The 14,093-nt window shown below is 50.8% G+C and overlaps 2 protein-coding genes and 1 long non-coding RNA gene across 5 annotated transcripts in view; 1 reads left to right on the top strand and 2 right to left on the bottom strand.

Moving 5' to 3' along the window:
- The window catches only part of ABHD6 (abhydrolase domain containing 6), a 14,889-nt gene extending 14,579 nt beyond the window's left edge, over positions 1–310 (bottom strand). The window contains exon 1 of one of the 3 annotated variants that reach the window (XM_027700712.1): positions 217–310. The gene's annotated coding sequence lies outside the window, so the exon portion shown is untranslated. The remainder of the gene's footprint in view (positions 1–216) is intronic. The other 2 variants (XM_027700706.1, XM_027700708.1) reach the window with 2 other exon arrangements.
- A 1,013-nt stretch (positions 311–1,323) lies between these two features.
- On the bottom strand, positions 1,324–5,749 carry LOC113976073. The gene is made up of 3 exons (XR_003536985.1): positions 5,646–5,749; positions 4,532–4,604; positions 1,324–2,614 (listed from the first exon to the last, which is right to left on the bottom strand). It is a non-coding gene; the product is annotated as an uncharacterized LOC113976073 (long non-coding RNA).
- A 1,716-nt stretch (positions 5,750–7,465) lies between these two features.
- DNASE1L3 (deoxyribonuclease 1 like 3) lies at positions 7,466–12,569 on the top strand. The gene is made up of 8 exons (XM_027700958.1): positions 7,466–7,666; positions 9,096–9,184; positions 9,812–9,904; positions 10,183–10,295; positions 10,776–10,888; positions 11,248–11,405; positions 11,917–12,013; positions 12,241–12,569. The coding sequence occupies exons 1-8, from the start codon at positions 7,535–7,537 to the stop codon at positions 12,364–12,366; spliced, it is 921 nt and encodes a 306-aa protein (XP_027556759.1). The 5' UTR covers positions 7,466–7,534; the 3' UTR covers positions 12,367–12,569.
- The last annotated feature ends 1,524 nt before the right edge of the window (positions 12,570–14,093 follow it).

Raw genomic sequence — 14,093 nt, 5'->3', positions numbered from 1 at the left:
GGGGGAGAATTTAAAGACAAATTAATTAAATTTTTAGAAATATACATTTGAAATTATTCCTTGCATTTTGGCTTTGCTCCCGGTCTCCTGCCCACCGCCAGCGATGCCAGGGTTGGGAGCGGGGAGACCCGCACGCCGGAACGGCTGCCCCCTCGGTCGCCCCCCGGTTCTGTCACTGCTACTGTCAGCCCCGCATCCCGCCCCCCCGCCTCTCACCGTGCCGAGCCGAGCCGAGCCGAGCCGTAATGGCAGCGCCGAGCGGCGAAACGCGGCGGCTCCGCTGCGCCCTCCCCCCGCGCCGGTGCGGCTCCGCGGGGCGCAGCGAGAGGCGGGGATGCGGCTCCGCGGGGCGGGATGCCGAGGGGGGATAGGCGGGATACAGCCGGGGTGAGAGGGGCATGAAATAGGGGGGAAAGGGAGGGTTGCAACGCGGTGCAAGGGGGGGGGATGCAGTAGGGCGGCTTTGGGGCTACAACGGGGGTACCCAAAGGCTGAAAGGCGGCTACAGTGGGGGCGTGTAAAGGGACGTCAATGGAAGCTCAAGGAAGGATGAAATAGGACCGTAGTGGGGGTACAAATGGGAAATGTAATGGGACTTCCATGAGGGTACAAGGAGGATTGCCACAGGGATGGAAGGGAGGCTGCAGTGGGGGGCTGCAGATGGGGTATAATGGGGGTGAACACAGGCTACGAGGTGGCTACAGCCGGGGGATGTGAAGGGATGGCAGTGGAGGTGCAAGGGGAGGGTGCAATGCAGCTGCAAAAGGAGCGCAAGGGGAGAAGTAATGAGGCTTCCATGGGAGGGAACGGGGTGGAAAGGGGGGGTGCAGTGGGGGGATGCAGTGGAGCTGTAATGAGAGATGTGACAGGAATTCAGTGGGGTGGCAGGGGGGATGCAACTGGACTGCAGTGGGAATGCATGTGGTACATAACTGGGATGAAAGGTGGGATATAAAATAGGGGTATAAGAGGGATGGAAGAGGGGCTACAATGAGGTGCAAAGGGGGGAATACAGAGTGGCAACAGAGGGATGTGATGGGACTTCAGTGGGGGTGCAAGGGAGGGCTATAGTTGGTTTAGGGTGTGCAGGGGGTACAGTGGGGTATGCAGTTACAACAGGGATACAGCAAGGATGTATGGGGGTATGCAAGGGACACACAGCAGGGATTCAAGGAAGATCCAATGAGATTACAGAAGTTATACAATGGGGTTGCCATGGAGATGCAACAGGGATAAAAAAGGGAATTTGATAATGGCAGCAACAGGGTTACAACAAGAAGATAAAACAGGGGTTACAACAGGGAAGTATCTGCCACAGAGATATGGAGGGGAATGCAGTGCTGCACCCCACAGAGAGACCTCACAGTCCCCTTGCACAAGGCCTGGGAGCAAACATGGGAATGGGGAACAGCTGTCCCCTTCCCAGGTCCTGGTGTGGGCTGTGATTAGAGAGCACAGAGTTCTGCCGTGTTTCCTGTGGAAAGGGCACAAAGGTTGAAATCAGAGCATCCCACTGATAAAAGTCCTATTTCCAGTATAAGAGTAAGTCTGCCATTTAGGTTACAAGCCTGTTACCTGCTCTCTCTTCCCAACAGATGACACTGCTTGCTCTCAGGAGCTGCATTTCAACCTGCATTTAAAATCTGCTCTGTTTTTTCTTAAAACTGCCATCTGAATTCTTTTGCTATAAGCAATTTATGTTCATTCCCCTTGGGTCATATATCAGGCTGGTGCGTACCTTTAGGATATGCCAAAAAATATGAGAAAACTTAATTAAATTGGAAATGAGATCAGCTCCTGAGTAAATGCAAATTGGGTCAAGTCCTCACCCCACCTGTGCTTTGATAAAGGATGTCCCTTTGGTCTGCCCAGCTGGGAGAGATAACTGGTATAAATGGCTTTCCAGGTCAGAGTTTACTGCGATAACCATAAGCTTTTGATAACATGAGCTGTTAGAAGAGATTTATAACTAAAATCAAGGGGTTTAGGTGGCCTGGTGAAGGTGAGGCACAGCCTGCTCTGGGTTTTCTTTAAAGAGCTTCCCAGTCAAGCTGGGCAAAACAAAGTTGAGCTTCCGCTAAAGTGACCTAATCGGACATGGGAGGTATTTCACAAGCCTCCAAACATTGTTTACAGTCGTATTTCTTTGTTCAGCTTTCTTGTGCATGGCCAAAGGCTCCCGTGAGACACGTGCAGGGCAGCGCTGACTCACTCCAGGGATGGATTACCCACATGACGGCTATTCCAGGCCACCTGGTGGGAAGTCCCTGGAGATAGTCATGGCGAATTATGGCTCTTGAAATAGAGAAGCCGAAGCAGAGACATGCAGTGGTTTTATGTTGAAACATGGCATGAGCCAACCAGGGAATCTGCTCTTGCAATCTCAGCGTGCAGCCACAGGGAAGAGTCATTGGGAGACTTCATTGGCGACGGGGAAAGGAGGGATCATCAGGGCTCTCCTGAGCCAACCACCATTGGGATGAGACCACAGCTTCAACAGGTCACAGCCCTGGTGAGGCAGTTTACAGTGCTCTGGTGACTTTGCCAGGCAGGGGCTGATCCTCTGGCCCAGCAAAGTAGAGGAGACCTTGGGCTCTCCGGATGCCATGGGGGGCTGTGGGGAGAGTTCAGGGCACAGCTGGGCTCCCTGCTCCTGCAGGGAGCAGATGAGCTTCAGGGGGAGCCCCAACAGCTCCCTGGGCACCTCCTTAGGACCTCGTGAGGCCATGTTTGGGGTGGCTGCACTGTGGCAAGCCAAAATTAAAGGCCAGTGCCTGCACTGACCTGCCCCATGAATTTTGTTTCTCCTCTCAGCCCACAGACACAACTCATCACACAGATGTAGCAGCTGGTGAGGATCGAGTCACCCCTGCGTCACCCCTCAAGGCTGCTGGCATTTCGGAGCCCACTGCCAGCTCTCCTGGCCCTCAGCAGAAAATTACTCATTCCCAATGCCAGGGTCAGAAGCTGGGCTTCCCATCAGCACAAGAGCACAGCTTTGATGCTGTGAGCAGGATGCAGGATGACCACAACAATGACTTATGATGCAGTTAGAAACAAAATGTCTCCCTATATCGGAGCAACTGCAGGATAAAAAAAATTAAAAGTAATCAGAATTAGCTGTCTTATGGCAGAAATCAGTAAACGAGACTTTCATGTAAACAGTCTTGTTTTCCATAGGAAGGTGGAAGTTCTGGTTGGATTCAGGCCAGGGTAGCTATGGAGAACTCCAGCTTCTGCCTCACCAAGCTGAGAAGCAGCACTGCTCCACCAGATGAAAAGTTTCCATATTATTTCCCAGTGCTGGGTGATGGATCCCCAGGGCACATGGTGAGGCTGTTTGTAATCATAACAAGTGACAGCACGCTGCTTTGGTGAGGTGAATCATCTTCCCAGGGTGACAAGTCCCCATGTATTTCCACTCACGTGGTGGTGGCCCTGTGGCACGATGCCGTGAGCAATCCCCAGGGGACTGTGGGCACGGGAGAGCGCCGGGGCAGGCGGGTGCCCCAGAGCCCACCGTGGCACCTTGCCATGCCCAAAGCAGTGCGACACTTTATTAACATACAGCTACCAAAATTCACCCCCCAGGACAGGGATAAGATCTTGGCTCCAGTTTGCAAACAGCAGCTCCCAGTGAGCACAGGGGTAAATAACTCCTCTGGGCACCGCTTTCAGCAGCTGCCCTGTCACTCCTAAGTGGCTTCATTGCACAACCTGGGACAAACACAAGCTCCCACCTTTTAAAACATCATAAAGCTAGACCTACTTTCCATGTAATAGCTTTAAATAATACTTTCTTAACTACTGAAAGTCAATGCATATATTACACACATTTTAATTACATCTTTCACTGCTAACAATGCAGGTGTACTTAATGTCACAAAACCTGCTTATTTGGTGGCTGCAATATCTTTCTGGAGGGATAACTTCAAAGCCTCATCTCCTCGTCACGCATCAAAGCCTGTATTTCAGATTACCTTGTGCCGCCCTACAGCTCAGCTAAACGGCTTCATTCAAGAAACTGAAAACATGATGAGGCATTTTTCCTTGCACTGCCTTATAGCAGGCAGGCTGTCACGCTTCAAGCCACTAGTTGAACAATACTGACGTATGAAGTTGAAAAAGAAAACCCTATCAGAGTCCTGGATCAGCAAAGGAATTATGCCCTAACAGTAATTAAATAGAACACATACCTTCCAGAATTATAAATAAAAATTAAGCATCAAAGAATTGATTCAAAACATTCCATGTATCTTGCACGCCAAATGCTTTTACCCTCCATTACACGAAAATTCCAGAGGGTCATTCCAGGACACTTATTGCCATTACATTGGCACTGAAGCCACTTCCCAAATGACCATATTTGGTCTGCAGCCCAGCTATGAACTTTAGAAATACAAAATGGCCCAAGTGCTTTGCTACTTATTAACTTGAAATTCCGGGAGACTGAGATAAAATACTCTGCCTCATGGTTGTGATGAGGTCACCAAGAAACCAAAGGTCATTTCATTTGCCCCAAAGAACCTACTTTCATGATGATGCTGGTGACTTTGGGTTGGTCCTTTATGGTCTTCCCCTCACCACAGCAGATGTAGACAGAGCTGCAATTTGGGTAAAAATGGTGAAAATCAAGACACACAAGACACCTTAAAGCCTGGTATGTGGAAGGGGGAGCCCAGCTCTGGAAAACAGAGCTGTGGTGGCACCTGGAGAGAACCAGTGTGGCAGTGCTCATCCCCATACTGCCCCCTCGCACCCAACATCACCTCTGCCTGTTCTGCCTGTGCTTCCCTGGAGCCACATGCTCCCCTTCGGGGGGACAGGCTAATGGGGCTGTTTAGTGGGGGAGCAGGGGCACCCCAACAGACCAGGGCTCAGGCAGACTGGGCCAGCCTTTGCACCCTTTGTAGAAAGGACACAGCAGCACTGGTGACCCCAGCAGTATCAAACCCCTGACCAGCACAGACAACGTGTCTTGCCCGCAGAGGAGAAATGAAGCCTCAGCACAGTCCCAGGGTGAACTCATGGGGTGTTCAGTGGGGGGGAGCACCCATGGGGTATGAGTCACACGGCGCTTCAAGCTCAGAATAGGCTTCCTCTGGCAGAGCAGGAGGAGATGTGGGCTCATCCCGCAGTGTCTGCCTGCAACCCTCACAGAAAAGCACAGGAAACCTCAGAGATCCTCTCAGTCCATCTCTGCCAGGAAAAACCATTTTGCGGGTGACCCAAGGGCAGCCAGGACCATGACCAAAAGGAAGAGTCTGTGCCTGAAGGGAGAGGAGGAACCCCCACATCGCTGCCAGACCGTCATACCCCACTGTCCCATGGGGACCCTAAGCAGGCACTTACATAGGGACACATCCTGTCATCCATCCCACAGCACCTTCTTGGAAGCAGAAAGAAGATGGAAGGCTGAATTGCTGCTCCAGAGGTAGCAACACACCAGCCACAGCCCCCATGCCCTGTAGGGTCTGTCAGCAAAGCTCGGCTGAAGGGCCCTGGGCAGCACCTACTCACTGCTCTGAGCTCTTGCCCAAACTGGCTTTGGCATTGCCTTCTGTCTCATCACCTGCCTTTCCCCTGGGAGGAGGGAGAGGCTGAGGAGGGGCTTTATTAAGGAATGTCCCACAGGTGCTGCTCACCTGACATCATTCCATGTAGGGACAGAAACCCCAACCTGTATTGGTTTCATCAGCAGCTTCACCCTCTTGTGCAAGAGCAGGGCAGGCCTGAACTGTCAATGTTCATGCACCATCGAGGCTGTTTTATGGTCTGATAAGGAGCAAAGGAAATGCAGTAAACAGGGAGATAAAGCAGTGCAGAAAGGAATGTGAGCTCCCAGTGCCCCCCCCCCCCAGGTCACCTGGCCACTGCCTGTCCCCCTGATAATGCCTGAGGTGGAGGGGCAAGGGGAGGCTGATAAGCCAGGGGCCCTGGGGACAAACACAGCACTGATAGGCGAGGCTCAGGGTCGGAGCCTTCACGGGCACCACAACAAACATTTACTCTTTGATGCCAGGGTAGCCAAAACAAGCCTCGTTTTGGGGACAGCTGAGGGTTTTGATGACTGTGACCCCGAGGCTGCAGCTGCTGTCGCAAGCCCTTAGCTCAGGCTGTGCTTTCAGGAAGGTCAGGTGGGAGATTTACAACCCCCAAGACCTTCATTTTCCCTCCCTCTTTATTAGTTTTCTCCAGAGCCTGTCCTGCCCTGGGCCAGCTCACTGAAGACCCGGCGGAGAGGAAGCAGCGCCCAAGCTCTGTTATTTCGGAGGGTCACATGCTCACTTCCCCTGTAGCTGGGTTGGGTAGCAAACACTGGGGCAGCACAGTGGCGTGTCCCTTGCTAGCAGCCAGTGCTCGAAATCCCTGTCTGGCCAAAACGGATTTGTGGTGCCCATTCCAACATCTGCATCATGCTCCCTGGAGAGCTGCAGCTGCCTCCCCAGCAAGACGTGGATCCCACTGCTTTCAGCTGTGCTGCGTCTTTGGGAGCCCCTCCATGAACTGCATTTTGTGCCAGCTCCATCTGAGCCTGTTCAGTTGGTTCAGACAGCGTTGGGAGCTGTGTGCTGGTGCCTCCGGATCAGACTTGCATGGGTGGCTGTGTGAGCAGGGCAGTGGGGTGCAGACAGGCTGCGTGGCTGTTCCCAGAGAAAGGAAGGAGGATATGAAAGCGCCCTGTAAGCAGAGGGAGAAAAATCCAAGATGCTTAAAGATGTCATTTAGCTTGACCTCTTGTTATACCTCCTGACATTATACTTGATTGGGGGCCAACAAATGTGTCCCTGTCTGAGGGCTGACATGTGGCAGAGGATTAAGGGACAGCAGGGGGATGGTTTCCCTGTAAAAACCACTTCAGGTGACTGAACCATCCCACCTGCAGCATCCTCACTCAAGTGCTGTTTTGGCCAAACTCATGTCTGCCCTTCCACCACACAGCACAAGCCAGACCCATGCGCACAAACCGAGACTGCTGTGCTGGGAACACCTGGCCAGGAGTTTGAAGGACAGTGCATCACGTATCTTCCCATGGCTGCCCTGCAGCCCCTTCCAGTGGGACTTCTGGTGCCCTCCAGAAACCCCTGCTGCTTCCCAGACCCTTTCACCATCTACCCCATCCATCTCCTGGTCTTGACCTCTGGCTTGGACTGGCCCAGGGAGCCTGGTCCTGGCCCAGCACTGCCTGGAGTGGTCCCAACTAGTGCTCAGTCATGGGAGGCATCCCACGATGGGTGTCTCTCCGTGGGGAGGGATTCTGAGTTCTGGTGGAGCAGTTGCTCTGCCAGGACAGGGAGGTTGGCTCAGCAGAGCCACTTTTCCCCCCAGGCACAAGTTCAAAGTCTCCATGCTGCTCTGTGCTGGGAGATGGAAATGAGGGAAAGGAGGAAATGGTGATTCCTGGTCGTGATGGATACAGCTGACTGCTCAATCTGACCTCCCAACCAGCTGCAGAGGGACGGGTGCATAAACACACACACATACATATTTATAGGCACACTCGCAGCAACTCATTTTGCCCAAGTCCCTCAAGATGTTGCTCCTCTTCTTACTTTCACTCTTCAATTTCAACCCATCTCTGAGCCTAAAACTTTGCTCCTTCAATGTGAGGTCTTTTGGAGAAACTAAAATAGCCAGACCTGAAGTCGTTGATGCCGTGGTAAAGGTACGTTCGTTTGCTTGGATGAGACAGACATTGAGTTTTCTGAGCGTTTCTTAGCTGTGGAATCTTACACTTTATTTACCTTTCACTTTATTTTTCTTTTCAAGTGAAAAAATGAGCGCATAATTTAAAAAAAATTGTACTCTGAATGTAAAAATCAGCCTGTGGTTGAATAGGATGTTTGCTGTTATTTTAGCCTGCGTGAGAATATAACAGAAACAACATTTGCTGTTTCCTTTGGAAAACGGAGTTAGGAAAGGAGGAAAACCTCAGTGCTCAGCAAAAGTAATTTCCACTTCGAATCCACAGAGCTTTGTTTTGTGATACATTATTTGCCTTCCTTATGTGCTAGTCATTCTGAAATATTCTTGTCTAATTAAACCTGTTCTCAGGACAGCGGAGAGTATCTGTCATATTAGAGTCTGCTGCAAATCCGAAAAGCCCAATTACTAATTTATATGAGCAAACCCTCACCATCAGGCTGCCTCTGCAGCAGCTGAAGATAACTCTGCCCTTTAAAAGAACCACATTTTAGACTCTTAGCTTTTGCAAGTGCCCTCCAAGATGCCGCAGTAAGGGAGAACATGGTGCTCGGCGTTAGTGGGATGGTTGTGGGTCCTGAGCGGCACCAACAAGGAATGGCACCATGTAATTGGGTTTTAATACTTTGATTGCAAACTGCCAGAGAAGAGGGGTTTGCGTGGGCTTTGCATTTCCAGACCGTTCTTCTTGTACTGTCATCGCTGTGGGCAATATCTACTAAATTATGGGTAATTTAGGTAATTATGGGTAAGTTTCACGGGGCAGAAAGGGGTGCTTTTTTCCTGACAGAAATCACCCACAAAGATTAAAGAACAATGAAACCAGGGGCAGAGAGAAGCCCCTGACCATGCTGGGCTGAGTGTGAACTGGGCTTTCCCATGGGGAATCCCAACAGCAGCTGCAGGAGCTGAGCCCTGCTGTCCCTCTGAGCTGTGCAGCCCTGTTTTCAGAGAGGAGGTTGCTTTGGGCTCCAGGGGCTATTTCAGAGGGTCTGCAACAGACTGGGATGGGTGAATGCTGACCGTAGGGAAAGGGGGGTGGGCAGGGGCAGCACCCCAGCAGTGGCTTGGGGGGACCAGGCTCACAGCAGTGGCTCTTGCTGCCCCTTCCCCTCCACACTTCCTCCTCAGGGGCACGTGCAGAAGTTTTTCACTAAATGTGAAACCACTCTGCTCCCGAGTTTCCTCTCCCAGCTCGTGCTGGGGCGTGCAGCTGCTCAGAAAGCAGAAGAGCTTCGCTCCAGCCACTGCTCCCCTCCCATGATCCCAGGCTGGGTGCCACTTCTTCCACAAAGGACTTCCCCCACACCAGTAGCCACTTCTTTGTAACCCCTTCCTAATCCCCCAAAACCCACCATGTGTGAACTTCCTCCTGCTCCTTCCCCTTGCAGATCATTTCTCGCTGTGACATCATGTTGCTGATGGAAATAAAGGACAACAAGAACCGTGTTTGTCCTCTCCTAGTGGAGGAGCTCACCAGGTAGGGTGGCCAAGGGCAAATGGGCAAATATTGGGAAAGATACTTGGCAAGAGCCTGTGCTCTGCTCAGTGCCACCCTACTGGGGCAAAATCTTAGGATTTGGGCCCTGTCCCAGCATCAAGGAAGGACCAGGCTCTGGCAGTCTCACTGAGGGAGAGGGGCAAAGCCAGCTCCAGACCACTGTAGAACACACTTTTAAATCAGTATAACCAAGTTAGATTCAATTTGCTACAGATTAATTCCCAAAGGAAGGAAGAAGGGAGGGGAAATGCCCTCACCAGACTGGTGCTGCAGCAGGACAGCCACCTTCCTGCAGGGCTGGGAATTGCTTTAGATTAGGGACTGACAGCCTGGAGTGGCAGTCCAGACAAAACAGCGGTGTTTGGCTGGCTGGACGTGAGACTCAGCTGAAGGAGAGACAGAGGCTGCAATGAGCAGGGATAAGGTTGAATGAAGAGCCAGCGCTGGAGAAAGGGTCCAGCTCCTGAGAAGGGCTTAGTGTCTTTACCCACCTGCCTCTGAGGTCAGGCAGGCAACATCCCACACCCTTGGGCACAGGCAAAATTACCTCCCTCTCAACTGCTTTTGAGTGCAGAAATGAACTCAGGAACACCACTTTCCTTCCAGTCAGCTGAAGGAGCCAAAGGATGAATACAGGTGCATTGCCAGCCAGAGGCTGGGAAGGAACAGCTACAAGGAGCAGTATGTCTTCATCTACAGGTGAGTGAGGCCCCTTGCCAACAAGCCAGCCCTCATCCTGCCCTCCGGGTCACAGTCCCACAGAGACAGGCCGGACATGGTGGTGGCTTTGCTCTGAGGGAGCTGGAGATGTGCAGGCTTTGTGGGTGGGATGGGCTGTGCCTGGGTGTGGGGATCATCCCAGACACAGCCACTAGTGCTGCTGTATCTGTCGTCTGGGTCCGAGCATGGAGTCAGTGTTAGACAAGTTCCAGCGAGCCACGACCGTGACATCCCCTATCCTGTCCATTCTGCTGCAGGCAACATCTGGTATCAGTGAAACAAACCTACCAGTACCCTGACACCCAGCCTGGGGATGAGGATGTCTTCTCCAGGGAGCCCTTTGTCATCTGGTTCCAGTCTCCAAAAACCGGTGAGATGTTTCAGAAACGTGTCATTGTCCCACTGGTGAGTCATCGAGGCAACACTGACTGGACCCGGGCACGTCAGGGGAGGGCTCAAGGTGCCACACCCAGACCCCATGCTGCTTTTCCTTCCAAGAGCAGCATTTTGCCTTTCTGGGAAAGGCCACGACCCCAGGAAAGCCTCTGCTGCCGCAGGCAGTGGGTTGGTGGATGCACTCCCTGCCTCTGGCACTGCCGTGGGAGCAGCAATTGCCACGGGTGCTGGATCAGGGTTTGCCTGCACTGGCACAGCATCTCCAGCTCAGCTGAGTGCCTGGAGGGGGACGCTGTGCAACCACACAGAGACTGCCCCTGGTCCACAGTCGGAACAGAAACTGTTTCTTCCTCAGAAAAAAACACACCCTTTCTTCCAAGTCAGTCTGTTTCTTTGTGACTGATTCTCTGTTTAACCATTGCATTTTTTTCTGTTCTTCTGCCTTGTTTTTAAGCTGTCAATGAGTTTGCTATAATCCCTCTGCACACCACACCAGACACTGCAGTGCGGGAGATTGACGAGCTCTATGATGTGTATTTAGATGTCAAACAGCGCTGGAAAACCGAGGTTGGTTGCTACATCTGTGTTACTAGCAGGGCTTTGGTAGAGTCACCTGGCAGGCTATTCACTATTCACACCTGATAACCTTAAACCCATTGATAATGAGACCCAGGTTTTGAGTATCTCTTTGATGTATTTTCACTGAATTCTCCACATTTAATACAGTAAACTCGATCTCCCAATAAGATTGTTATCAGCATGCCCTGGTGTGCCCAGCAGAAAGGAGAAGTCCCACTGCACTCAGAGTGGCTGCTATTAGAGCTGTAATGGCTACTGGGAGCATCCATGGACCTTAAAAGTCCTTGTCAGTCTTGTTTTGAAGAGCTGTTCTCATGGTAACTTTTGAAAAACCTCCTACCTTCCAGAACTTCATCTTCATGGGAGACTTCAATGCTGGATGTAGCTATGTTCCCCAAAAGCAGTGGAAGAACATCCGGCTGAGGACTTGCTCCGAATTCACCTGGCTAATTGGTGACAAAAATGACACGACGGTGAAGAGCAGCACAAGCTGCCCATATGACAGGTAAAGGGCCACTGCCAAACCAGTCACTGGTTATGACTCTTTGAGTGAAAAAATATATCAAAAAGTGTCAGTAATGGACAGAGAAAACAAATGTACATGAGGCCATCAAAGATAAAACAGTGTCCAGGGGAAATGTGATCCAAATGCTTCTAGTCAGGAGCACAAAGCACTTTGCAGATCTGTTGGTGAGTAGGTTTGGAGAACAGGCAGGATTTCAAGCAAGAACTTCACTGAGACTCCAGTCATTGGTGTCCTGTGTGTTTTGTATCCAAAGCAGGGCTTTCAACTTCCCAGCACTGTTAGGTGGGTTTAGACAGAAGCCATTTGACATTGGCTTCCAGGAGCAATGCATGCCAAGATATTTAGATGCCTCGCTGCCAAGGAGGCACCTAAAGGAGCTGGCACCTCTGGGTGGGAAGCCCATGGGTAAGGACAAACTGTACAGCAGGGCAGTGTGGCTGCTGCTGCTCAGGCACCTCCTCACAGCACCCCATTCCCTTGGTCCTTGCAGGATCGTAGTCAGTGGACAGAAGCTCATCCAGGCTGTCGTGCCACACTCTGCCAACATCTTTGATTTCCAGAAGGACTTTCAGATGACTGAGGAGCAGGTAGGCACAGCACAGCCCCTGCAGCAGCGGGGCAAGGGCTAACACAGGAGTGCAAAGCCAGCGGTGTCCAGGCAGTTCTGAACATGGTCCTGGCCATAAAACTGCTGCATCTTCCCAAAGTAATGCAGTGCTTGCGTTGCACCTCCCCACATCCATATCCCATCCGGGACAGGGCTTGGAGAGAGCAGGGGCGTCCGCTCCCAACCCTCTGTGCCCTTGTCTTGCAGGCGCTGGGAGTGAGTGACCATTTCCCGATAGAGTTTGAGTTAAAAGCAAAAGGTGGCTTCTTCAACTGGCTGAGATCAAAGTTTTCAAGGAAGAGGAAGCCAAGGAAGAGCCGCCAATCAAGATGATGATCATGCTGAGTCCTCATCCATGGCGTGGAAATACACAAATGCCAACACATCTTGTAGAAGACTGGTGTAAATAAACTCACAGCAAGTGGAACACCCCCACCACCAAGTTCAAATATTTTGGGTGAGAAGGCAAAATAAACCTTCAGGTTATTTTCTTACTTTCTGTATGCAGAAATAAACCAGCTAGAAGCAGCACACTATACTTACTGTACCTGTTGCAAATGTAAGGAGCTACTGCAAGGGAAAAATACTTCCATGTACTTTACCTGCAACACCTGAAGGGCAGGGATATCCACTCCACACATTCCTGTGGGCTATGGAGTTCTGCCACTCCTCTGCAGGGGCAGAAGAATTAAAAGGGCTTTCTTCATCTTGTGTGTGTGTGTGTTTGCCTCAGAGCTACAGCCAGCAGGACTCGAGTCTGTGCCCTGGTGGTTTGCAATGAAGGATGTTGCTGAATTTAGAGTATTTCTCGGCGGGGGTTTGAAACTGCTCACAGCATTGAGGGCTTGGGGAAAGACAGACATTAAAGACAGAGCAGCGAGGGCCCCTTTTCTGCACTCCCTCAGCCCAGAGCAGCAGGAAGCTGGTGGTTCTCACCCCTGCCTGCCCACCTGCAAACCTGAGACATCCTGTGGATCCCAGGTGACTCTGCTGCCGAGTGTCATAAAATTCATATTAAAATCTGATTTCAGCATCCTGACATGGAAGTGAACTGCATCCACCCCCCCCAAAAAACCCCTCTCCAATGCAGCTCAAAGTCCTCCAATGAACCAGATTTTAATGACGATTATTTAACGTAGTGGTGCAGCAATCTGTTTTCCTAGCTCAGCCCACAGGCTGTATTTAGTGCAAACCAAACCCTGTCACACAGATGGCATCTGAAAAGTGGGAATAATCCAACTGTTAGTAGAGGCAAATATTCATCTCTCTTCATCAATGAGCCCTGGCTTGCCTGCTCAAGGGGCAGGGAGGGCAAGAAAGCAAGAGGGGCTTTGTGAGGAGGAAAACAGTTTGGCCTTTGTGAAACTGTTCAGTGAGAAATGAATTTGAAGAAAGAAACTAAATCAAGAGAAAATGATCCCAGGGGTGTGTGTGCAAGACAGACAACAAATCCTCCAACTTTCAGTAGCAATTAACTTGAAATCATACAGCATTTCATAAGCTCCCTCGATTATACTGCAGTCAAGGCAAAGGAAAGAGCCTGATTTAGAACAAATATTTACATTGAGATTTTTATAGTGATGCCACTGTCTGGCTGACAGCAGTGATGGCTCATGTGAAGGCTGAAGTCAGCCTGAGTCTCTGGCCTCATGTCTTGCTCCTACGTAAGTCCCTTCTGTCTCTTGGCTTTCAGAAAGGAACAGTGCACAAAGGAATAAATCACGCTTCAGGAAAGCCATAATGGGCACATTCAGTCATGAGAAAGATATAATTATGACTAAGTTTTACTGAAAATATTTGTCCTTATTTGCAATATTGAATATAGTCCTTTACCCAGCCTTTGAAGATAAGAGATGTAGCCAGAGAGCAGCCTTGAGAGTGATGTCAGTGCCCGTTGGTTTGGAGCTGTGAGCCAGATTTGACTGGGATAGAGTGAATTTTCTTCACAGTAGTTGGATGGAGCTGTGTTTTGGATTTGTGCTGAAACCAGGTTGATAAGATAGGGATGTTTTCGTTACTGCTGAGCAGCACTTACACAGAGTCAAGGCATTTTCTGCCAC

The sequence above is a fragment of the Neopelma chrysocephalum genome, unplaced genomic scaffold (genome assembly GCF_003984885.1).
Source record: "Neopelma chrysocephalum unplaced genomic scaffold, ASM398488v2 Primary Assembly neopelma1_147, whole genome shotgun sequence".
Taxonomy (NCBI): Eukaryota; Metazoa; Chordata; class Aves; order Passeriformes; family Pipridae; genus Neopelma; species Neopelma chrysocephalum.
This window is presented reverse-complemented; position numbering and strand designations above follow the sequence as displayed.